The sequence below is a fragment of the Notothenia rossii genome (assembly GCF_949606895.1).
Source record: "Notothenia rossii genome assembly, chromosome: 9".
NCBI lineage: Eukaryota > Metazoa > Chordata > Actinopteri > Perciformes > Nototheniidae > Notothenia > Notothenia rossii.
The window spans coordinates 57931572-57956827 of record NC_136907.1 but is presented as its reverse complement, the minus strand read 5'-3'; the positions used below and the strand labels follow the sequence as shown (position 1 = coordinate 57956827).

The 25256-nt window shown below is 39.7% G+C and overlaps 1 protein-coding gene across 2 annotated transcripts; it reads left to right on the top strand.

The window, feature by feature from the left end:
* Positions 1-5613: 5613 nt before the first annotated feature.
* Positions 5614-23891, top strand: cop1 (COP1 E3 ubiquitin ligase). 2 transcript variants are annotated; one of them, XM_079648901.1, is made up of 20 exons: positions 5614-6346; positions 6481-6540; positions 7070-7167; positions 7499-7563; positions 7713-7814; positions 10088-10156; positions 10264-10323; positions 10485-10564; positions 10944-11007; positions 11927-12041; positions 13875-14010; positions 14153-14296; positions 14892-15000; positions 15096-15177; positions 15268-15384; positions 17951-18068; positions 19130-19254; positions 21778-21938; positions 22144-22188; positions 22842-23891. In XM_079648901.1, the coding sequence occupies exons 1-20, from the start codon at positions 6000-6002 to the stop codon at positions 22857-22859; spliced, it is 2115 nt and encodes a 704-aa protein (XP_079505027.1). In that variant the 5' UTR covers positions 5614-5999; the 3' UTR covers positions 22860-23891. The 2 variants fall into 2 exon arrangements, with proteins under 2 accessions (XP_079505027.1, XP_079505026.1); XM_079648900.1 differs by having other exon boundaries at positions 5615-6346; positions 7695-7814.
* Positions 23892-25256: the final 1365 nt, after the last annotated feature.

The window sequence follows — 25256 nt, the reverse complement described above, 5'->3', positions numbered from 1 at the left end:
TCTTTCCCCTGCCCAGTCCTGTGCTGAACATCCCTCTTGTTGCATAGGGGCAACACAGGAAGGAGGCTATCAACTTTATGTATATTATTCTTGTCCTGATCTCATCCATCCATCCATCCATCCATCCACCTCTAGTGGATGTTTCCTTACTTTAGTAAAAGTAGCAGCACATGAACGTAAACACCTTCATTAAAGTAACTTCCATTTAAAATGTTATTAACAGCAACCTGCAGTGGCAAGTTTTAACCAAGAAACCTACAATTTTGAGGTACTAGGGATATTGTTTTTTTTAACTTAAATTCATTCATGACAGCTTTGGTTACTTTGCACATGCAGAGTCTGCATGCATAAGGATGTATACTATATCCACTTCTAGGATTAAATTAAACAGAATAAAATATAGCTAAATTAAGCTTCAATTAAACCAACTACTATTAAACCACTATGATACATTTCTGGTTTGTCATTTACAGTGGAGGACTTTTACTTGTAACGAATTATCTTTAAATTGCAGTACCCACTTTTACCTATACTTTTAACTTTGAATACTTCCTAAAATTGGTCAAATACTGTTAAGCATAAACATAATAGTGTACAGTAAGTTATGTACACAACAAAAGTCAAGGTAAACAACATAGCATATAGTGTTTTTTTAAATATATATATTTTTCAATGGTTCTTTATATCTGTGTATCTGTTTGTAGATATTGGGGGTTATAGTTCATTATTGGTTTTAAGTATAAAATATTAATGTATAATATAGTAAATGTATGTGACATTTTTTTCCTCTAAAATGTAGTAAATAAGTCTTACTTTAAAAAAAAAAAAAACATAGAACAGTACTCAACTAAATGTTCTAAGTTACTTTCCACCACTGTGTCATGTCTTCTTAATGGGAGGCTCTACTGTCAAGCTGGCAACAGATGAATGAAGGTGGATGTGGCTGACACTCTCTCACACACACACACACTCTCTCACTCTCTCTCTTTCTCACACACACACACACACACACACAAAAACACACACACACACACACACACACACACACACACACACACACACACACACACACACACATATTCCCTCTAAAGTAAAGGAGGTGAGATTTGAGTAACCCCTCTTCCCTCTCCCCCTTTTCCACCCCTGTTTCTCTTTTTCTCTTCCTTTTTCTCCCGCCCCTCTTCTCTTGATCAAACCCTCTCACTCACTCATGCTCCGGCACCCTTCAGTAGTACAACACGGACAGGCACAACATCTGTCTCGCACATGAAAAGGTTTTTTGCAAGCTTTTTTATCATCAAAATATGCTACCTGTTTATGCCGTACTGTTCTGCTCAAGTTGACTGAACAACAGGGTGAGGAAGCATCGGCTGAGGGGAGGGGATAAAAACAGGGGAAATGTCAGGATAACTATGGAGGGATTTTAGACATTAATGGCAAAACTGAAGGTAAAAATACCACAGATTATATGCAACTCGTTTAGTAGCTCTTACGGAAATTAAAAAGAATTCCTCGTGTTCTCAGTAGCTCCAATATGTTCTCCCTTGCTGTAGAAGGCTGAGAGAAGTGGTTAAAAGCTCCCAAAATAAGATATGATACGATAATATGAAATATACTATACGATACTACGAAATGTGATACAATATAATACGATGCAATAAGATGCAATAATACTTTATTGTCAGATCCAGTCTGACATTTTTCTTTTGCAACATCAACAAGGACAAATATTTAAGACAAGATACACTGAAACATACATTTAACAAATTAGTAGCCCTTGAGGTACTTTTTATTGTCTTCTGTCAAACTAACTTTTCCAAGGTCTGAAAATGATTCTGGTTCCTTTTACCTACTAAGAAATAGTTTGTTTGATTCCACTCATTTTGGAATCTCACAATCAGTAACAGTCTGTTCACCGTTTTGTATTGGATTTTTTAAGAGAGAAATACTCTATTTCTCTATTAAGTCATGTTTATACAGCAGAAGAGGCAACGCTGTATAGAGCACTTTATAAGAGAATCTAACTTCAGTAGTTGTGTGCACTAATTTGCTACCATTGTTTCATCCACTTTTTCAAGCGGGAAAAAAAAGTGCATTTTACTGAAAAAGTTGCGGAACCCCATCATTGTATGTCTTTTTGTCTCTTCAAACCAAAAACTCTGTTTTTGTAACAGATGATATACGGATTAATATTTGGACTCATGAACAATAACATGCAAATGGGTAAAAAAATAGCTTTTGGCAATGTGTGCAGGCCCTCCTAACTCAAAAGACAGGTGCACTTACAGTGAGGTTTCCAGACACTGCTAACAAAATCTATACTCATATTGAAGGGGCTTTAAAACTGTAGAGCTTTAATTTGCAATCGGCTGTTTGTAGACTTATGCCACTTGAAGATTTTTTAAGTGTCCTTTTGCGAGTTTAATTAAACAATTGTGTGGATGTTGATGTCAAATATAATTTACACATTTCATCTTGATGCAATCACTCTTTATTTAAGAGATAATTAAGAAAGAAAGTGACCACTATAGGCAGCTGTTGTTGTTCCACACCTTTTAAATGCTGCCCCTTCTTCTCCCCCAGACCCCACTATTTTTGTCAGACTCAATTTGCAAACAGAGGCCTGGCTCTAGAATGGAGATGGAGATGGAGGAGGCCGCTGGCAGTTATGGCAGGGGCCCCCGAAGGGGCAAAAACGGTTCCTAAAGAGTGGGAGGCAGGAATTCCACAATCCTAGCCTGCCTGACTGAGAGGGATCTGCCTGCTAAACATTCAGCTTTTTCTGCTGGCCAAGTGCCCTTTGAAATCCAGCTGCAACTGTGTTGGAAGAAGAAAAAAAACGAAAGAAGAGAAAAAGGAGGGGTGGGTTTTAGAGAAAGCAACAAGAAAGGGAGGATGAAGGAGAAGAGAAAGAGAGGAAGAGAGCGATGTGCATAGTGTGTGTGAGTGTGTGTGTGTGTGTGTGTGTGTGTGTGTGTGTGTGTGTGTGTGTGTGTGTGTGTGTGTGTGTGTGTGTGTGTGTGTGTGTGTGTGTGTGTGTGTGTGTGTGTGTGTGTGTGTGTGTGTGTGTGTGTGTGTGTGTGTGTGTGTGTGTGTGTGTGTGTGTGTGTGTGTGGTGTGGGGTGTGTGTGTCTGAGAGAGACTCTGAATGAGCGTGCTCCACCGGGGCCTCACCCCCCGCTGTAAGAGACCTCCACAGATTATCCCTCATCTGAGCTTGTCGGTCTTGACCCCACCGAACCTGAGGCCCGCTCTCTGTCTTCCCCTCTCTGTTTCACACACACGTTTTCCCCACTAACTCAATCACTCACTCACTCTCACACACACACACACACACACACACACACACACACACACACACACACACACACACACACACACACACACACACACACACACACACACACACACACACACACACACACACACACACACACACACACACACACACTCTCTTTCCTCCACACACCCTCATTATTTTCTAAGTGTCACTCACTCTTTCTCTTTTTTTTACGTCTCTGCCACTCACTAACCTCCCAACGCACCAACATTGCCGTCTATCCACCACAACCACCACACACACACACATTCCCCAAATACGCGCGTGCACACACACACACACCTCATGCAAAAGAGGGGGACCCAATGTGAGAAAATCCAGGCTGATGTGCAGGACAAATGAGGAGGGGAAGAAAGAAGAAAAGGGGGAAAGAAAGACGGAAAGCTTTTCACCACCACTGGTATAAAATAGAAAGGGGGGAGGGAGAGGGCTTGAGGGGGACAAATGCAACACGATGTACATACAGTACTGCAGGTGTTTGGCTCAAAGGGTCTTATTCAGAGTCCGTTGTTGCATGGGGTAATTCAGGTGTTCAAATCATAAGCTATTACTGATATTTCTGTCCGACTTTATAGACACTTATCATTATTTTTTTATTTTAAATCTTACCAATCAATCTGCATTGTGTTATCCTTAAAAGTTTGTTATCCTTTATACGGAAAGATCATTTAAAAAAACAAAGTATGGTGGACAACGTTCTCAGATCTTTTAGGCTACTTAAGTAGCAATAAAGTCCTTCATTCAAATAATACTTAATTACAGGTTCAAAAGTGTTAGTATCAACATACAAGAAGTAAAGGTACTTATTCATGACAACAGACTATTGTAGATGCATAGATATTATATTGGATTATAAATACTAATGGATTGTTTCTTTTATTGTTCTTCCAACAATGGATCAATAAGGTAATGTTTTAATTTGAAAAAAGGTTTGGTAATTTGTATTATAGTTATAATTTTGAATCGTAAATATAAATCTTCAAAGTAATTTAAGGTATTGAATGAATGAAAGACACAACATCATTTTCAAATTAATTAGGATGAAGTAGAAGTGGAACAGTGCAGAACATTGAAATAAAGAAAAGTACAATTGTACTTAAATTGAGTAAATGTATACATTTACTTTCCAGCACAGAAAAACATTTCCCAAATTACAGTGTTAGCTTTTTTGAAGTATATGATTTTAATGTAATGTATTTAATCCAATAAGATCTGCTCAAATATATGTATTACTGATACAAGTAGACTCATACTTCTTTTATATTGACCAACACAGAGAAAATCCTCCTACTGTACATGGTGGTCCTTTTTAGGGAAATTAATCTACTTTTCAATGTATCCAGTAATTTTCCCCTTGCTAAAAAACCTTATACACATCCTAACTGAGCTTCATAAACTCCTTCTGCAAACAAAAACATGGGAAAATCCATGTTGTGCGTGCCTACATGGAGGACCCCTTATTTGTCCACGTGGAAGTCAAATTGGAAAAGCAAGTAGCAGGCTGGATAAACTGTGAGTGTGAATAAGTTAGGGCTCCTTAGGTTTTATTTGCGGAGCTGCAGGTGGATACTTGGATGACACTACACTGTTTTTCTTGGCTTGGTTGCTGGCTGCACTTTATGGAAGTGACCTACCTGCTTGTTTTTGATGTAACTGCAAAATCATCACTCTGAAGTATGACATTAATTCCAATAAAGCTACAGACTTGTAAAGCTCAAGCTCAATATTCCGGTGTTTTTCTGTTGATCTTTTCAGTTTGCTGATATATTGGCCTTTTATGAACATGCAATATAATTAAAGTAGGATACATTTTGATCAAATAAGTACAGTTCTTTACAGTTTATTTATGCCATTTTCTTTTTCCATTCTGGTTTTCAGCTGAGAATCACAGTTGAATGACTATCCGTTACTGTACATAGCCAACACAATAGGAACTGTACATAATTTGTTTTCAATCCAAAAATATTTTTGCTAATCATGTCAATGCTTCCATACTTTAAATTATTTTGTAGATACTACTTTTTTTAAATGTTTGCTTGTGTAGGCCTACTCAATATTAGGGAAGGCTATCGTCTCATCTCTGAATCGGATGCAGATGTTAATGAAAGACCAAAAGAGTACATTACTGCATCAATAAGTATGCAAAAATATATAACCACAAAATACTGCATCACAAAACTATTGGAGTGACTTTAAATCACATTTTAAATAGCCACATTAACTACGCTATTGATTTCCATCCTCGCAGTTCAACTCCCTGTCGCTAGAGGGAGGTAGTTGAAAGCCGGGAGCTCACCGGGTACCTGGGGAAATAATCGAGGAAACTCAAGAGATTCCTCTCCGTAGCTAACTCTAGCTAGCCGACTAATCTCCTGAACAACGCAGTTGGGTTGTTTTTTGGCCATTTCAATGCCTATGTCTTCTGTCCTTTATATTTCAGTGTGTTTCTAATAGGCCGTCAGTGTCAAAAGTTAGGCACACACGGAGGGACAAGTTTAAAATACGCTGGATGTTTGTCCACTGTTGCTTTCTCCCAGGATGCTAGCACATAAGCAAGCCAACTAGCTAGCCAACCTGCTAAGGTAGTCAAATAGCAGCACTGTCCGGATGCTTTGAAGAGCAACGCAGCGGATTTCGGGGAGTTTCTAGTCGGACTCGCATGATGTCAGGCAACCGGCCACAGCAGAGCCCCGGTGGGGCGAGCTCAGTGCCCAGCACCAGCAGCAGCAGTAGCACGGGTAACTCAAACAGTAGCGGTGGGAGCAACGCCGTCACAAGTAATGGGAACAATTCTGCAAATGTTGTGCCCTCCCGGACCCTACCAGCAGCCACCGAGGGCGGCTTGGCAGTGCCAACTTTGGCCGCCGTACCCTCGTCTCGGGGCGGCTTTGCTTCCCTGAGCAGACCCTCTGCCTCTTCAGGCAGCCGAAAGAAATCCCACCACCAAGCACCCCTCTACAACGGCCTCTTGAATTCCTACGAAGATAAAAGCAACGATTTTGTCTGGTTAGTTTTCGCAACGACCTTTTTCAGAACGTGTTCTTTTTCAGTATGCAGTTGTGTTTTCATTTGTCACTGTCAGTGTTTAAATAGTTTGAAAGCTAAACTTTGACATCACTTTTTCTGTACTTTTTTTCCAGCCCAATTTGCTTCGAGATGATAGAAGAGGCACACATGACAAAATGTGGGCACAGTTTTTGGTAAGTTGTCAGGTGTAGATGAGGCAGTGTGATACAGGTGTCCCATTTTGTTCTAGAATAACGACACACCCGTTGGGCTGTTAAAACGCACGGCAGAGCAACATGTAAAAAAATAACAAATGCGTTATTCTTTGTCCCCTGTCCACCAGTTTAGTCAACACCTAAAAAACTTCAACCTCATAAAAACTAAAATATGTTTGGTTTATAGTTTCCAACTTCAACAAACCAAGAGCAATCTTTGTATCATTGGGAGAAGACACTTGCTTTTACTTTTGTAAGGTTCTTAGCAAGATTCTGAAAAAAAAGACTTTGGAAGACTGAGTGACAATCAATCAGGAATTTAAACATAAAAGTCTAACAATAGAAAAAAACATGGACGAAAGCAACATGAGAATAGAGAAGCCAAACTTATTGGCATGGCACAGTTTTATACTGGCATTTCAACACTTGTATATCTGAATTGTATACAACTCATACATTTGCAAGGTATTCCCACATATCATCATTTTGTTATTTCTCCCTTCTGCAGTTTCAAGTGTATCCGCCAGAGTCTGGAGGACAGCAATAGATGTCCCAAGTGTAATTATATTGTCGATAACGTTGATCAGCTTTACCCAAACTTTCTTGGTAGGTATTTTGAGTAAGAAAGTGGATGTTTGTTTGTGTCTTAACACCGTATTGCTTGGGTTCATCCTGCTTTCATTGATCAGTAAACAATTCAATAATGCAAGAGCTGTTATAGAGTGTTTACATTTACATGTCAAGTCACACTTAGCATATGCATTATAGAATAAAAGATAGTCATTATTGCTTGATTTGACGTTTTGCGTAGTGTTTGTTACAATACATTTAAGAAACATTCATATATATACAGCTGTTTTTGAGTACCTAGCCTTCCTAACTCTTTCCTTTCCCCCCATCCCAACCACCTGCTCCACCCCATTTCTTCTTCTTTCAGTAAATGAACTGATTCTTAAACAGAAACAGAGGTCGGAAGAGAAGAGACTAAAACTAGATCATCCTGTAAGTACAAAACACGCACACCGCTTAGCTTTTTTGTCTACCTGTGAATCCCGTTAAACTCCTGCACACTATTTTACTTTTAGTTTAGTTTTTTTAGAAAGCATGCAACTGATCGGTGTGTCTGACTACAGAATGGGTCTCGGTGGCAGGTGTTCCAGGATGTTTTGAGTCCTGACCAGGAGAACTTGGACCTGGCAAACGTCAACCTGATGCTGGAGCTCCTAGTCCAGAAAAAGAAGCAGCTGGAGGCGGTGAGTAAAAGTTTAACAGGCATCAGAAATGTTGTTTATTTTTCTTTGGTGCCAACTTTTTCTTGCATTCTGAATCCGTTTTTGGCTGCTAATAATAAACGTAGTACTGGACAATACTTCCCAGTAGGATGTGTAACTTCAAGGGAGTAGGATACAAAGTCACTTGCCAAATGCAGTATCCACACAGAGTTGTGGTAGTTAACAATGCATGACAGATACGTCTGACCACGATGAAGGGACTACATGATTCTGTCAAATCGATGCTGATTGGTTACACTGACAAATGGGCAGCACAATGAACCCAGGGTCAGGGCTCTCGACTAACTTTTTTCACCATCCTCCCGGAACCGTCCCGAAATACAATCTAAGCCGTCCCGAAATTAATGTGGACCGTCCCGAATTTAAAATATTAGTTTTTCTACTACTTATCATTAGTTAAAATCATTCAAAGTGACCTTTAACATAAATAAAACATCATACAAATCATTAGATGATAATTCATCAACCTTTTTATTTGAGTAAATCAGTCAATCACATGACAAAGGCCAAATATATTTAAACAAACACACAAACGAGAAAATTACTAATATTGAATCAAATCAAGTCCCATCCAATTAACAAAAAAAATCCAACACTCTGTCCTGAAGACAGAACCCAGAGTAACCACTAACCAGGAGGACAGTCTGTAACACAGTCAGGAGACCTTTACAAACTGCCCCGCCCCCTCGCACACAGACGGGAGAGAGAGATCTCATCTGGATTGGAAAGCTCGAAAATACATCATAGACGCAAGTTATAGTCTTATTGCATATTAGAAACAGAGTTGGATAAACTAAAACTGCGATATAATGTTTATGTAGCAATACTACATATGACATATATTTTTTAAATGTCTCCAGTACCGATAAAAAGTCAGATAACGTCGGAGCTTAACGTTACCACTGTCTTTAATAATTCCGGCCCGGGCGGAGCCCGTTTCATACCGGGGCTCGGTACCCATCCATACATGGGGAGAGGCGCAGCATATTGCTAAGGACTAAATACGATAGAGGGTTCTCATCTCAGCCTTATTACCCATAGGGGATGAAGTGGAGTAAGTAAATAAAGAGGCCGGCGCTCCAGGGTCTGGTTCTGCTGTGCGTTTTTGTGATGTAACGGCAAAACATTTCAGAATTCCTCCACGGGATACCATTGTCATTTTACATCACTCAACCCGCGAAATACACACACTCAGTACATAGCCTACTGTAGATAGACCCGCGAATTTGCGGGCCAGGAATTCGCGGGCACAGCCAGCTTTGCGGCTGGCTGACAGCACATGGGCACAGCTTATGTATCTGTCTGTCTGTCTGTCTGTCTGTCTGTCTGTCTGTCTGTCTGTCTGTCTGTCTGTCTGTCTGTCTGTCTGTCTGTGTGTGTGTGTGTGAGTGAGTGAGTGTGTGTGTGTGTTTTGCGGGTTGCTAAATGTTTTGTGTGTTTATGTTGACAAGGAGGTTTAATAATTGTGTGCTACACACAACGTGCAGTCGATTTCATTTTCATCGCCGTTTGGAGTAGAGTTAGCAGGGCATTTTTATTTTAACTCTCGTCCCAAATTCGTCCCAAAATTATTTTTTATCCTCCCTGACACTATTTTTTTCGACGACGGGACGTCCTTAAGCTCGAGCCCTGCCCAGGGTATCTGCAATTGAAAGTCTGAAAAAGCATTGATCTCAGTTCTCTCCTTCCTGCCTTAGAGGCAATTCAAACCAGAGACTGTATATAAGACCATTGTTTGGTGGATTACCATTTGAAAGCCTTGAGTTTGGCATTTTTGTCAGTCGACATCTTGGTTTTTTAAGCCCAAAGTGACCATATTTGGACGAGATGGGAGATGGGCCTGGGTCCTGTTAGCACAGCTAGCCTGCTTAGCATCTGTAATTAACGTTAACTGTGATAATTATTAAGATGAACAATAAGAGCTGGAGATATCCCTATTTGAGAGACTGACAACAGAATGCTTGCATGAAATTACTTTAACGAACATGGATAACAATTGCGACTTTCAAAATAGTCTGTGATTATAATTTTGTATCAATCAATTGATTAGTCAACTAAACATTGCAGTATAAATAAACATTCTACAAGTATAAACATGTCAAAGGAACAACTGTATTGGTCAATTGTCTGGCAACTAAAAATGTTTTTAAAATTCTATTCTCTGCAGCTTTGCTTGTTTTACGATCACTTTTTTTACTATGCGATATCATGTATGCCCTCCGTCCCTTCACTAGGAATCCCAAGCCGCTCAGAGACAGATCCTTATGGAGTTCCTCAAAGAAGCCAGGAGAAACAAGAGAGAAGTACTTTAGTTTTAATATACTTATAATATTATACTGCTGTCATGAAATGATCCTGAAAGCTTTTCACATGCCGTCATATTTATCTGTGTTTCTGGCTCTGTCAACAGCAACTTGAGCAACTGCAGAAAGAGCTCAACTTTCTCGAGGAGGACATTAAACGTGTTGAGGTAAACAGAGAATCTATAACTGTCATTCATAGTAAATGGGAATGTAGAGATTGTGCACATCTGTTTATGAAATCATATTATATTTTGGAAATGGCAACAACGGGGGCTTTTTCATCAGCAGCTGAAAAAGAAAAACATGTTTCTTTGTGTCATTTTCCCAGGAAATGAGCGGCCTGTACTGTCCAATGATGGAGGCGGAGTGTACGGTGCCTAATGTGGAGGCTCCATCACCAGCACCCAGGTACAGCTGGATTTATTTACAAATGCTATCAGTAAAAGAAAGGATTCGTCATCACAAACAAACAGTATATTTGTTTGTATTTTTTGGCAGTTGCTAAGTATAATTTTATAATTTGTTTAGCTGTTGGTTAAGACTCTCTTTTTTATTTTATAGCAGTTGGTTGATATTCAATGTTTGTTTTTTGGTCATCTGTTATAGTGTATTCTAACTTACACCCACCGTATATTAGAGTATATTTTACAGTGTTTTTTACAGATACTCTATAGACACGTATATCTTTCTATTGTTAAACACATCTAATTGAATCAAGTATCTAATTCCTGTACAACCCCACAGAGCCTTACACGCCTGTTTATGTTTTTGTTTGTTTCTCGAGTAGCTGCAGCAGTATTATTGAGGCACCAGACTACAGCCAGCCTCCAGGATTTGGTGGAACGACCCAGGTGAGTGAGAGAAACACATGCTGTTTGGATAGTGGCTTTTAAATCCATTAGAAACCCTCGTTTGATATTTATGTCTGTTATCATCATTATTTGTGTTGGATTTAGACTCGCTTGGAATCTGTTATGGCAAATACAAGGACCTTTTTATTACACGTTGATTTTGACGGCCCCTTGACAAAATGCTTCGGTTTTTACCGGAATGAAGACTGCATTTCCCATGAGCACCACCGCCTCTTTAAGCAGCGATTTCATCCGCATGGCCAATACCTTTGTTTGTTTTAGAAGCAAATGAAAGAAAAACACAACTCTCTCTTTTATTCCAAAACCTGTCGGTTGCCTGATTTATGTTGCTTCTAATCAGATAAAGCTTTGCTGTGGTTATTTGTCTTGACAAACCAAGGTATTGTAAGCATTTAACTAGCAACAGCCAAGACGTTAGCTAGCTTTGTTCTAGCCACCAACGTAACTGTGTATCTTGATGTAAAACCCGGTCTGAAAAAGTATATTTTGAATTACAAAGTCATATCACACCACAGTCTATGTGGAAAAGTGACAATTCAGGATTGTCTTTTTATATTCTTTTAAATCCCACAATCCTTCCCATCTGCTGAAAGACCGAACAAGGTTGATACTTGTTCAGGCCTTTTTTGTTCCTTCTGTCAATGATTTAGTCATTTTATTTGCTGATCCTGCCCCTGTATTAGCCTTAACCACTACATATAATCTAACAAATGTAATTATTGGAAGAGAAATCTCCTCTGGCAATTGATGACTAACTACCACATGTAACCGGTCAAAATGCATTCGTAGGCTCATCTCGTAAATGCTCAGTCAATTGATGGATGAGTTTCAACAGAATAAATGTCAGAATGACTTTGACTCGACTGTACTCTTAAACACTTGAAATTGTTTTTACCAGGGCAAGAGACAGACCTGGTACAACAGCACCCTGGCGTCACGGAGGAAGAGGCTGACTGCTCATTTTGAGGATCTGGAACAGTGCTACTTCTCCAACAAAATGTCACGTATCACAGGTAAATGTCCTTAGTAGAGGGGGTATCTTTCTCTCACAGTACAAATGCAGTTAGTGTAGAAACATCGCTAGAAATGTATCTAATGTCTTGATTCTGCACAAACTGGACTATATTTGCATGAAGGAAGAACCAGAGTGAAGCTTCAGTTGTTAAAGGATGAGTGGCAGTGCCTTAAGTAGCTTTTTGCTAAATTGAAGACCACATTTGCCACAAACATGTCTTCTGGCTGTCACAGAGTGAGTGTTTGTAACGTAAACAAATTACGAAATGCGGTCACACAATACAAAAATTGCATTATTTTTGGTCAATATATCACACATGTGACACATCTCCTCTAGCAATTTAGATTTAGTTATATTTATCCTCTTTTCTATAGCATAAAGTACTTAGGTCATGTAGCCATTAGCCGCTTTCACACCGCAGGACTTGCCGTACTTTAGTGCCGGCACTAAAGTACCACGGCACTGAATCCGCCAGGGGGCTAGTGCCAATCGCATTCACACCGCAGTACTTTCCCTGAGGCAAGATTACGCTGACGTCACTTCGTCTTCTTCTTCTCTGGGTTTACTGGCAGGCTGCAAAACCACTTCATGGCGAGTACAAAAAAAAATACGAGAGAAGAAGAACTACACGGGGGAGGGGGTATAAAGCCCACCCGCTGTACATGATATATATATATATATATATATATATATATATATATATATATATATATATATATATATATATATATATATATATATATATAATAGGTAGGCTCAGCAGACAGACCGTAGTGCAAAGATAAAGTGTCACATGATTATCTGCTAAATAGTGAATTCAGCATCAACTTCACCAAGATGAAGTTCATATCTTCCTAAGATACGTGTTACTTTATGTCCCTACTAGAATCCGAGCTCAAATGACTCAAACCAACAAAATGTCCAAGCAAAGAATCATGTGCACCATGAGGCTGGGTTATAAGGGTCATTTACAAATAAAATACCCCATTATAACAATGGACTTTATCTTTATGTATTTATTATATATTACCTCCTCAGGCTGATTTTGGAAAAGGACATTAACTGTTGTTTGGTGTTTTTCCCTTATTTATATAAAACAAATGACATGATAAATGACTTGTGTTTATGTGTGTAAGACTTGTGTTTCTGCCCCTGCCATTGCTGCACAAGGTTGCAACATTGTAGATAAATTCAACCACCGACACCTGTCTGCTCTCACATTCTTCTATTCTGCAAATTTGGGGTGGGACACAATAAATAAAGCTTCACCAGTTTGTTTGTTTTATTGCACAGTCAAGACATAACAATAAATGCATCACGCAGCTCAAGTAGCTTTTGCGAACATCGCTCAAAACATTTGGAGTTGGGAACTGCTTTCTGTAGAAGCTGCTGCATCCCTTCCTCAGAGTAAATTGCCAGAAGCGCCCACACTTCCTCCTCATTCCACCGCTCCGGTGTTGTAGTACGTGTGGTCATAACTGCTTTAAAGTACAAAAAAACTACTCGCTCAGGTGTGGATGTGGTTTTGTAGCGAGGAAAAAAATGGCTGCCTAACAAAAAAAAAACAGAGTCTAACGGGGCGTGGTTTGCAATTCCACCAGCCAATAGAAATAGAATAGAAATTGGCACTCGTTATCACCAGGTTCGTACCACCTCTCTAGGAGGGACTGAAAATGGCCAAAAGAGTTCCCGGCACTGAGTAGTCCCGGCGGTGTGAACGCAACATTATTGGTACTAACGGAACTAAAGAACCAAAGTACCAGGGAAAGTCCTGCGGTGTGAATGCGGCTATTGCTCTTATCGAACAATTTTTTTAATAATCTGTGTTCAGATGAAGGCAGGAACCTGAACCAGCTGGATGACTTCATGGAGTGCCTGTCAAAGTTCACCCGCTACAACTCTGTGCGGCCGCTCGCCACCCTCTCGTACGCCAGCGACCTGTACAACGGCTCCAGTATTGTCTCCAGGTACAAAAAATACATAAAATGGCCTTGAACACGAGTCCGACGCACTTTGTGGCCTTGATCTTTGAAGGCTCAATGTGTGATATTAGAGTTGTTATGCTGTTTTTTTTATCCATCCTGACAAGTATTCTATCCTGTGTTTCAGTATTGAGTTTGACCGTGACTGTGACTACTTTGCCATCGCCGGTGTGACCAAGAAGATCAAGGTGTTTGAGTACGGCACAGTGATCCAGGACGCCGTGGACATCCACTACCCTGTTAATGAAATGACCTGCAATTCCAAAATCAGGTAGAGGAAATAAATGTCCTACAATGTTTTAGATGTTCTGGTTGTAAACACATATTGCAAATATGGTGTTATTTTCTATTCGACGATGTCAAAGAGTTGTATTTCAATAATAACCCATAGAAGTAAAAGAATGTCCCTATATTGTGATAAACTCATATCCGTTTAAGTATTTTCTATTTATAGATAATGTTCATTTATTCCGACAGAACAACTGAAACCATTATCTATGGTCTCTTCAAAGCTATTGGACTTCCTTTTGGACAAGAATGGTCATTTTGCATTGCAGAACACTATGAATACTGGTCTTCTGATTTGATCATTTGTTTGGTTAATCCGACACAAACAGGCTCTCAAATGTACTGATTTTCAATATGTCATATTTTTATTTTACGGTGGGCTTTAAGGGGATAAGATTAATGTTGTTTTACTTCATTGACAGACTGATGCAAGCCCACTTAAAATATCCAAATCCCCGTTGTTCTAAAAACCAAGGCCCTAGTCTAAAGAAATATGAAATGGAGCCCTTATTAAGAAGGTGACAAGTTATGAGCTTACATCTTAAAGTGAAAGTAATCCCGACCTTGTTTGGTTGTAGCTGTATCAGCTGGAGCAGCTATCACAAGAACCTTCTGGCCAGCAGTGACTATGAGGGGACTGTGATCCTGTGGGACGGGTTCACAGGCCAGAGGTCCAAAGTCTACCAGGTATGATAATTATATCATATAGATTTCCTTTGTTTTTGATCTGTTTCCAATCTGTCATGTCCCTTGTATACGGTTTCTTTTCTCTTGTTCTCCAGGAACATGAAAAAAGGTGTTGGAGTGTCGACTTTAATCTGATGGACCCCAAGCTGTTAGCCTCCGGTTCTGATGATGCTAAAGGTAACTGAGAAATGCTTTTTTTCTGACAGTTTTCAAGACTTACATCTTCCAGGTCATGGTGAATTGTTTTTGTTTGTTCTTGTGTTTCAGTGAAGTTATGGTCGACCAATCTGGACAACTCTGTGGCCAGCATCGAGGCCAAGGCCAACGTCTGCTGTGTGAAGTTCAGTCCGACCTCCAGGTATCATCTGGCCTTCGGCTGCGCAGGTGAGATCAGGATCGATTTCTCTAGAACTGCATTTGAACAGCATTGAGCAGAATTGACCCTTGAAGGTTTAAAAAAAACCTTGTTCGTGATCTTTTTCCTGCTTGTTCTTCTTCCTCATCATTTTTTTGTATTCTTCTCCTTCTTCTTGATCTGGTTTTTCTTCGCATTGTTCCTTTTCTTGTGAATTATTGTAATAAATATCTGTCTAACATAGACAATCACAAACATGTTTTCGTAAATATTCCCTTGCAGTTTATTTTAGAAGCAGGTTACAGTATCTGGTCAGACTCCAATGAGTGCAGTTTATCTGTTTTATTTCACACTTTAAAAGTCCATAGGGGGGAACAAGAAGATGAGAATTCCCCGTGCTTAAAATCCCAGGCAAAAACATTCTCATAGATCATTGTGATTTATTATTATTGTTGCACTCTGACGGGGTGCAAACACCTCACACAGTCAGCAGTCCGTCCTCGTGGACCACGATATTTATGTTGTGGTTTCACACACACAGGTGGTCCAGTCTAACAACTTGATCTGCTGTTTCTCCCAAGGGAGTAATAAGAGTCTGAACAATTATTTTGTGCACCAAAACAACCTTTCAAGTACCTAGCATTGGATAAAATAGCAAACTGCGTTTTATCGAGCGGTGAATTGCCCTGGCTTATATTCTCCATTCCCTTTGTCTCCAAGGTCCAAGTCCCCCGAGCCCCTCCTTGACCTTGAAGGTGTTGGTTGAGCGCCTGCAGTAAAGCTAGAACATTGAAGTAAAAGCCAGTAGGCGTAGTGTTTCTTAAAACAGAGCTTGTATGAAACACAAAACTGTCAGTCTTTTACAACATCGTTTCACCTTGGCTGACTGTCTTGGTTGTTATGGGATATGAATGACGCGTAGTCTCGCACCTCACCAAACAACCAGAGATCAAAGTAAAGTGCTGCATTCTAAATCCTATTTAAGAAGAGGACTTACTTTATTAATCCCCGAATAGAAGATTCAGTTTGTCCACTGTTTTTGTTATACAGCTACAATTGAAGTACTCAGTATTCTTCAAGCAACACAAGAACAGTACAATGTATAGCAGTTATGTGGCACATTTCAAAATCACTTGTATGAAATTACTGGATTATGATTAGCGATGAATTAATGTGTTTATCTCCAATCCAATCCACTTCCTATAGCACATATTAATAACAGAGGGTTTACCAAAGTGCTTCACAGCAAACATAACATAACATAATATAATATTACAATAAATGATTGTAATATAATGCTATAATAGATAAAAGGCATACATAAGAAAAGATAAAAGGCACACATAAGAATTAATACAAGGTACACAAAGGCTATTGATTGATTGATACATTTTATTTCGAACAAGTAAAATTACAAAAACAAAACAAATGTTGCAGTGCATAGTCATGTAAAACAAATCAAAACAAAAAAATGACATTTACAACAACAACAGCAGCATTAGCAACATAAACAGTGCCACATCTAATGTTCGAAAAGGATTGAGAAGAAGTAGAACTTATTTAATCTCACCCCCTTGTCCCTAAATGATTTATTTATCATTTGTAATCTGCAATAATTATCATTTTTACGCATTATTATTGATATTATTAGTATTATTAATCGGCTTTATCTGTTGATTGACATATACATACACTGATATACATATATGCACACATACATATACACACCTATGCTATGGACAGACAATAAAAGCATAACATCGATAAAACACATAGCTCAAACTGACTCGGAAGAGAGGTGGGTCTTTAGGCGGGACTTAAAAGTTTGGAGGGTGGGCGACAATTTGACATGGGGGGGCAGGTCGTTCCAGAGCCTGGGAGCTACCGTTGAGAAGGCTCTGTCTCCCCTGGTCTTTTTCTTGGTTTTAGGGACTACTAGCTGCAGCTGATCAGCCGAGGGGCCAGCCCATTAAGTGATTTAAAAACAAACAATAACATCTTAAAATGAACTCTAAAATGGACAGGAACCCAGTGGAGGGAAGCCATAATTGGTTTGATGTGCTCATGCTTGCGTGTTCCTGTAAGCAGCTGAGCCGCAGCGTTTTGTACCAGCTGCAGGCGTGCCAGCGAGGTCTTGTTTAGGCCGGCATAGAGTGCATTACAGTAATCTAGACGCGTAGAAACAAAGGCATGAATTACACGCTCAAAGTCTAAAAAGGATAAAACCGGTTTAATTTTGGACAGGAGCCTCAGTTGATACAAACTGGACTAAACCACAGAGTTTTTGTTTATCTCATTTAAAAGCACTGTTGATTTTGACGCCCAGATTTGTGACCATGGGTTTTCCGCTGGTAATGGTGGATTTTGATTTGACTTCCTTTGTAAATTGCTGCCCGATGAATTAACCTATAATTAGGTCACTCAGTTTTTATCTTGTTTTGGCTACAAATCTGTATTGTAACTTAAGCTGTCAAATCAATGTAGTTCAGTTAAAAGTATGATATTGACGTCCAAAACGAAGTACAGTAGAAAATAAAGGTTGTACAAAAAGAAAATACTAACTGAATGCACCCCTTTTTGTTTTTCCGCTCGCAGACCACTGTGTCCACTACTACGATCTACGCAACACTAAGCAGCCAATCATGGTGTTCAAAGGCCACAGGAAGGCGGTGTCTTACGCTAAGTTCGTCAATGGAGAGGAAATTGTTTCTGCGTAAGTCACTCTAGCCTATTTGTAGTAGTATTGTGCTAAAAGCCTGTGTGTATGTATAAAACAGCTAGTATTTATTTATTTTTCATTCCAATGTATTTTTCTTCGGCAAAGATACTCTTGTGCCATGTAGTATTTATATATACTGTAGTCTATGTACCCAGCAGTGTTGTTAAACTATACCTGTGTCCTTGACATAACTGAGACAAAGACCAGACTTCGACCACGTCATTAATCCCTGACTGTCGAGAAAAGTCAAGAGTCAAATTTACCTTGGAATATAAAAACGAGTTTCTCTATGTCCATTGACGAATAAGGAGACAAGATATTATTGTTTATAATGGACTGTTTTTGTTAATCAATATAATGAATACAGACACAGCAGACAGGAGTAACTTACATAATTAATTAAAGTTATTAAAATTGAACAAAGCCTAGTGCTAAACCGAGTCTATTTCTGCTGCTGCCGTGCATTATGAGTGCTAAAATAAATGATAACAGCGTGGTTTAGGAAAAACAAGGTGATATTTGGTTAGTTTCCTTGACTGAAATGATATAAAATGGTTTACTTCAACTAATATAAGATTAGAGAAGCCAAGACTAAACAAATACTTCATAAAAGATTAGCTGACAAAATGAACCCTTCTACCAACCACATTACATGCATTGTGGACAAAAATCTAAATCAGAACCACAATACTTCATTCATCCTCAGGAAAATGTGGGTTTGGGACTGTTGCTCCATTTAAGAATAAAATACAAAGCTAAAATCCAATCAATAAAAGTGATAAGGTGCAAAAAGAAGTGAAGCAAAAATGTGCACATTGTACTACAATATATAAGACCAAGAAATGTGTGAAAACCTCTGTAACTAAACATATACCGTGGTTCTTACCTTTGACAAAAATACATATGCTTACACTGATTTATGGCTTGTTTTGTTGTTGTCTTTGTGTCTGAACATTGATAATATTATCCCTTCCAAAGCAGTTTTATCAGGTCATGTTACAAAGTGCCCTACCTTTGCATTGAGTCATCGTGTATCTACACCCTTTAATCAACAGTTCAACAGACAGTCAGCTGAAGCTGTGGAACGTCAACAAACCTCACTGCCTGCGCTCCTTCAAGGGTCACATCAACGAGAAGAACTTCGTAGGCCTGGCCTCCAACGGAGACTATGTTGCCTGTGGTAAGACAAATAAAAAGCCTATACTGACCATGTTGTTAGGCAAAGCACGGCACATGTATTTATATTAAGGATGTGCATCTCCATCATTGAGTGCGATGCGCATCTCGATAGGTTGCCAACGATACGATACATTAACGATACATTTGAAGCACCAGGCGATATGATGCGATTCACCCCTGTTGCGATTACATTGCATTTAGCTGACGCTTTTATCCAAAGCGACTTACAATAAGTGCATTCGACCAAGAAGATACAACCTTGAAGAAAACAGAATCATATAAGTACATCAGGTTTCATAGAGCCAAACATTTCAAGGGCTACTCAACTGGCTTTAGAAAAGCCAGTCCTTTATTAGTATATAAGTGCTCTGTTACTGATTCTATCGCTCGAAGTGGAGTCAAAAGAGATGAGTTTTCAGTCTGCGCCGGAAGATGAGTAAGCTTTCTGCTGTCCTGATTTCAATGGGGAGCTCATTCCACCATTTTGGAGCCAGGATAGCAAACCCACGTGCTTTTACTGATGGGAACTTGGGTCCCCCTCGCAGTGCGGGTGCAGCGAGCTGTTTGGCTGATGCAGAGCGGAGTGCACGTGCTGGGGTGTACGGTTTAACCATGTCCTGGATGTAGGAAGGGCCAGAACCATTCGCAGCATGGTACGCAAGTACCATTGTCTTGAAGTGGATTCTAGCAGTTACTGGAAGCCAGTGAAGGGAGCGGAGGAGCGGAGTTGTGTGGGAGAATTTAGGAAGGTTGAAGACCAGACGAGCCGCTGCATTCTGGATGAGCTGCAGAGGTCGGATGGCACATGCAGGTAGACCAGCCAGGAGGGAGTTGCAGTAGTCTAGGCGTGTGATGACAAGAGTCTGGACCAGAACCTGCGTCGCTTTCTGGGTCAGCTGGGGACGTATTCTCCTGATGTTGTAAAGCGTGTATCTGCAGCAGCGGGTTGTAGCAGCTATGTTTGCAGTGAAGGACAGTTTGTTATCTAGGGTCACACCCAGATTCCTTGCAGTCTGACTCGGGGAAACAATAGAGGGGACGATGTTGATTGTTAGGTCAGGAGTGGGACAATCTTTTCCCGGAAGGAAAAGCAGTTCAGTCTTGTCAAGGTTGAGCTTGAGGTGGTGAGCAGACATCCACTGAGAGATGTCTGCTGGATAAGCAGAGATGCGTGCGACGACCTGGGTCTGGCGAGTGCGAAGGAAGATCTGATGGTTCACCGTGTCGAATGCAGCAGACAGGTCCAGAAGGATGATGACAGAGGAGAGGGATGCTGCTTTAGCAGTGTGCAGTTCCTCAGAGACAGCAAGGAGAGCAGTTTCTGTTGAGTGACCTTGAATCCAGACTGGTGCGGATCCAGAAGGTTGTTCTGATGGAGATAACAGGAGAGTTGTTTAAAGACAGCGCGTTCAAGTGTTTTAGACAGGAACGGGAGGAGAGAGACAGGCCTGTAGTTTATAACATCAGACGGGTTGAGAGTGGGTTTTCTTTAGGAGAGGGTTTACTCTTGCCTCCTTGAGACTGTTTGGAAATTGACCAGAAGTTAGAGAAGTGTTGATGAGATTGGTGAGAAACGGTAGAATATCAGGAGCGATAGTCTGAAGGAGATTCGCGAATCGGTGAATCTTAACGTCTCTGATTTATATGGCACATTTTGACAGTAAGTGCTTTACATATAACATTGAGACAGTGCAAAAGAAATACATTATATAATATTTAAAAAGCAAAAATTATACATGTTAGAACAAGCTTAAAGTGGACCTATCATGCTATATTTGAATAATATAGTGTAGGACCATACCTATATAAAGGCATATTTATACTTTTTATTTTTCAAAATACCAAACAGATCATGCATTTTAGCCATTCCTCATTTCACTCAATTTAACACTGTCTTTGCATGGGCTGATTCTTTGAGAACAGCACCATCTACAGGCCTGGCATATGTACTACAGCGTCTCCAGCGCTTTGGAACGGCAATGTCCGTGGCTGTCTCCTCCTGATTGGTGGAGTTGGCCCAATCGCCGTAGCGCCACTTCTGTGACGTCATAGAAGTGTTCAAATCTGGATCAGTCTGTATCAGATCCGTTGCAGCCCCTTTTTAAGAGATTTGGGTATGGAGGAAAATAGAGAGGGTTGTGTTTTCTGACACTTGGTGAGTTCCCTGGAACACCGGGGACACATATTCATGTATCAAAGACGTACAAAAGTGCATTTTGCATGATAGGTCACCTTTAAATACAGTAAGAAAATACAAGAATCAAACTTGCAATGTAAGATATTAATCGTCATTTGCTTTAAAAAAATTAATAAAAAGGCATCGATAAACAAGAGATGTATTTGTGATGCGGCATTTCCTTGATATTTGCTCAGCCATGAAGCGGCATTACTGCAAGAAATTCTAGGACCAAATCTGAAAGTTTTGAATATTTATTACTCTTGGCCATGTTGGAAACTTGTGACAAAACTAAAAATGATATAATAACAATCACAATGTAACCTTTTTATTTATTTGTGTGTACAGGCAGTGAAAACAACTCCCTGTACCTGTACTACAAAGGCCTTTCCAAGACACTGTTAACATTCAAGTTTGACACGGTGAAGAGCGTTCTGGACAAAGACAAGAAGGAAGACGACACCAATGAGTTTGTCAGTGCTGTCTGCTGGAGAGCTCTGCCCGACGGAGTGAGTTCACCTCATTACTCTGTTCTTTTTACATATTCTGTTCTAGAATAAAGATTGCTGTCGGCTCTTCCTGAACAGATCACGTTAATGCAAATCTCTTGTGGTGTCAACACATTTTGTTTGTTTTTGTTTGATGTTGTCCTGTAAGTGAATAAATATCCATGAGTAACTGATAAGGTTTTAACAATGATGCTTTCTTTTTTAGGAGTCAAATGTACTGATTGCTGCAAACAGTCAAGGAACCATCAAGGTTTGTGTTTTGAAATATACATAAATCATGCTTTTAACTACAGTCCAACTTTATCGTCGGGCGATTTTAATCAAAAACTCATGCTTAGTTTGAGATCCATCAGTAAATTCACAGAAAACTAGCTACTTTTTGGATAATAATAACTGATCTGCATGACTGAAACAAATACCACAAGGAAGGTGTTAGAAAAATATGTTTTTTTTTTCTTTCAAATCACAGATCCGAGATTAACATTAACGTCAATTATTTTTCTTCTGTTCAGCTTTTTCCCCACGTAATTCTGCAACTCAAATCATCCTGAAATTCAGATTATTTTTCTAAATGTGCAACTTGTGTTTCTCTGATTATAACCTCTCTTCCACTGGTTCTGTATTTATTGTTATTAATTTATTTTACCTATAATGGTCGTAATTTGCAGTGGAAAATAATGTATTTTAAAGTAATGTATTAAAGTTTCACCGTCTGCCGGGGTTATATGTCCAGTCTATGTAGTATACGGATAAGACATCTTTCAGCAGTGTGTCTTAACCTAGTCTGTGTATAAATTGACTTCCATATGGCGCATTCATTGTTACCCAAGGACTGCGTTCATCTTGCTTTCCAGTAACAGTGAGCTGCAGATAACAAAACAGCTATATCTTCTCTCCTCGCAGGTGCTGGAGCTCGTCTGAAGGCCCACCATGTCTCCAGTGTGATAGAACTCCCATGAGCCTCTCTTCGTTGGGCAGTGGATCAGTCTGATGCAGACCAAGGCTGCCTCGGAGAGCTGAAATAAATTGAATCCGTCTTATTTTAATGAGCTACTGCAGAAAGACTTTGGACGGATACATCGGCATAGCAGGAGAAGATGTACTGTCATTTCACAGCCCAGAGACGAGGACCCGGCCGAGGCACGCAACGGAACAAGAGCCTTCAGAAAGCATTTTTGTTTCTTTTCAGTAAAGTTATATCGACTAAAATACAATGCCTCCTTATGGTTTTAGGTCAATTTAAAACATGTACCTTTTTAATCAAGCTATTGCTCTCAAGGGTACATCCAGCCAAATGCTACTTGTGTGATGCATTTCACCTTTTAAAGGCCAAAGCACAAGACAAGAGGACATGCAAGAATGATGTCTACACATGAAGCTTTTAAACCCTCTCCCGCCCTCATTGTTTGTCAACCGCCTGTTTTCTTTCCCCTTTATGTGTAGTTTTTCAGATTGGAAGAAACCAGTTTTAATAAATATAACTTGAATTTCATTCTGTCAAGCGTATCGTCAGTTCCTTTTCTGGCATTGGAGTGCAGAATGAGGTAGTGTACAGAAGTCAAGGAAGACCAATTGTTTATGTTGCTATTGACACAACCTGTTTGTGATCACAGTGAAACTTGTATAACTTAAGGCATTGACCTGCAGTGCTACATCAAACTGGATTATTTTCCACGTATGTCAGCTGTTTGTTGCTTGTTGAAAATGAGAACCTCGCAGTATCTGATTTTGTTCTATTTTTAATGTAGCAATGGAATTACTGTTCGCGTACTGTAGGGTTGAAACATCTGCATTTTAATGCAAACTCCTGTGAGTTTCTGTTAATGGGTGATCCATGTTGACAACATTGACACAGAGAGGATTTGGTAAACACCGCCAATACCTACCTATTTTATGATAATTGAGTGAGAGGTGTTTTGTATTTGTATAACTGAATAAATTATTTCAAAACAATACTGTTGCGTTCGGTCATTTTTATTTGGCTTTCAAGCATTCTTGAGATGGGATGTTTTGATCTTGTGTGTAAAAATAATACATTACATCTTCTTTCTCCATCTCTAAACATTTTTTTTATGGCAAGACACTTTCTATTCCAGATCTCTTAATCCGGAAAAATCTGGCTGTAAAATCAAGTTAAACGATGAAAACAAAGGAATAGGTGTACTGACAGGAACAGGGAGACTTAGCAAAGTTAAGTGTGTGTGTGTGTGTGTGGGTGTGTGGGTGTGGTGGGGGGGTGTGTGTGCGCACACGCGCGCGCGCGCACTGGACACTGGCAGGCGGATTTTCCCCAGATAATACTTATATTGATATTAAAAGATACCACCAGATAGAACCATCTTCTATCAGTATTTTTAGTAATGTGTGTCGTGACAATGAAAACAAATCAGACATGAAGACTAGTTTTCAGTTTGCCTTGACTTGGTTGCACACCCTGCGCACCACTTTTTAGTTGAAGTATGCATGGTGCGCAATACCTGCCTAACAAACCCTGACAGTTATGGACCATTATTTAGTCACCGAACAACTCGAACTAGTTAGCAATTGCAAAATGTCCTGCAATTCAATAAGAAAAAAACAAACAATAATTTTTGGGGCCCGGCATGCTTTATATGAATCCTCCCAAATAGACAGAAGGGGAAAGGGGTTTGTGACAGTAGTAGGTGTCATAAATGTGTTTTGCACGTATTCACCTTATACTTTGCTGGCTTTAGGGCACACTCCCATTTAAGCACGATTGCTATTGATTTGATGAGGTTTATACGCTTTTGAATAAACTATTTTGATTACCGATATGTGATCATTTTATTAAAAAAAACATATATTTGACAATTTACAACAATGTTTGGAGCTCTGAGGAGCTGTTGGCTGTATGAGAGGGCCCTGTCAAAACATGACTAGCCTACCCCAAGTATGACTTCTGGGTTTGCTAATTAAGATGAAGGTTAAGAGGATTCATTTGTCCACTCTACTCTGTTTATATGTTTTTGTATACATAGTAAACACACAGCACAAATACTCAGTCTGTCAAGCTCCAGGAGGCAAATGGGGTTCCGGTGTCTTGCTCAAGGGCACCTTGGCAGTGCCCAGGACTTGAACCGGTGACCCTCCGGTTACACACTGAGCTACTGCGGCTTTGATTTTAAGTTGATAGGTTTTATTGTCATAATGTACAATAGCTACAGTGTGTTTAGGGCAACATCATAAGTCCAATTAATGCTCCTTCATCAGTGCAACAAAAATGACAAATAGAAACAGAACAGAAATTAAATAGAAATGTGAGAATGAGATTGTTGCAAGTGACTAATGTGTAGGTAA

Excerpts from the sequence above, each read along its gene's own strand:
- cop1 (XM_079648900.1), top strand. The coding sequence starts at position 6,000 with ATGATGTCAGGCAACCGGCCACAGCAGAGCCCCGGTGGGGCGAGCTCA. Across the intron at positions 12,042-13,874 it reads CAAAATGTCACGTATCACAG|ATGAAGGCAGGAACCTGAAC; the intron begins GTAAATGTCCTT and ends ATCTGTGTTCAG. Across the intron at positions 14,011-14,152 it reads GGCTCCAGTATTGTCTCCAG|TATTGAGTTTGACCGTGACT; the intron begins GTACAAAAAATA and ends CCTGTGTTTCAG.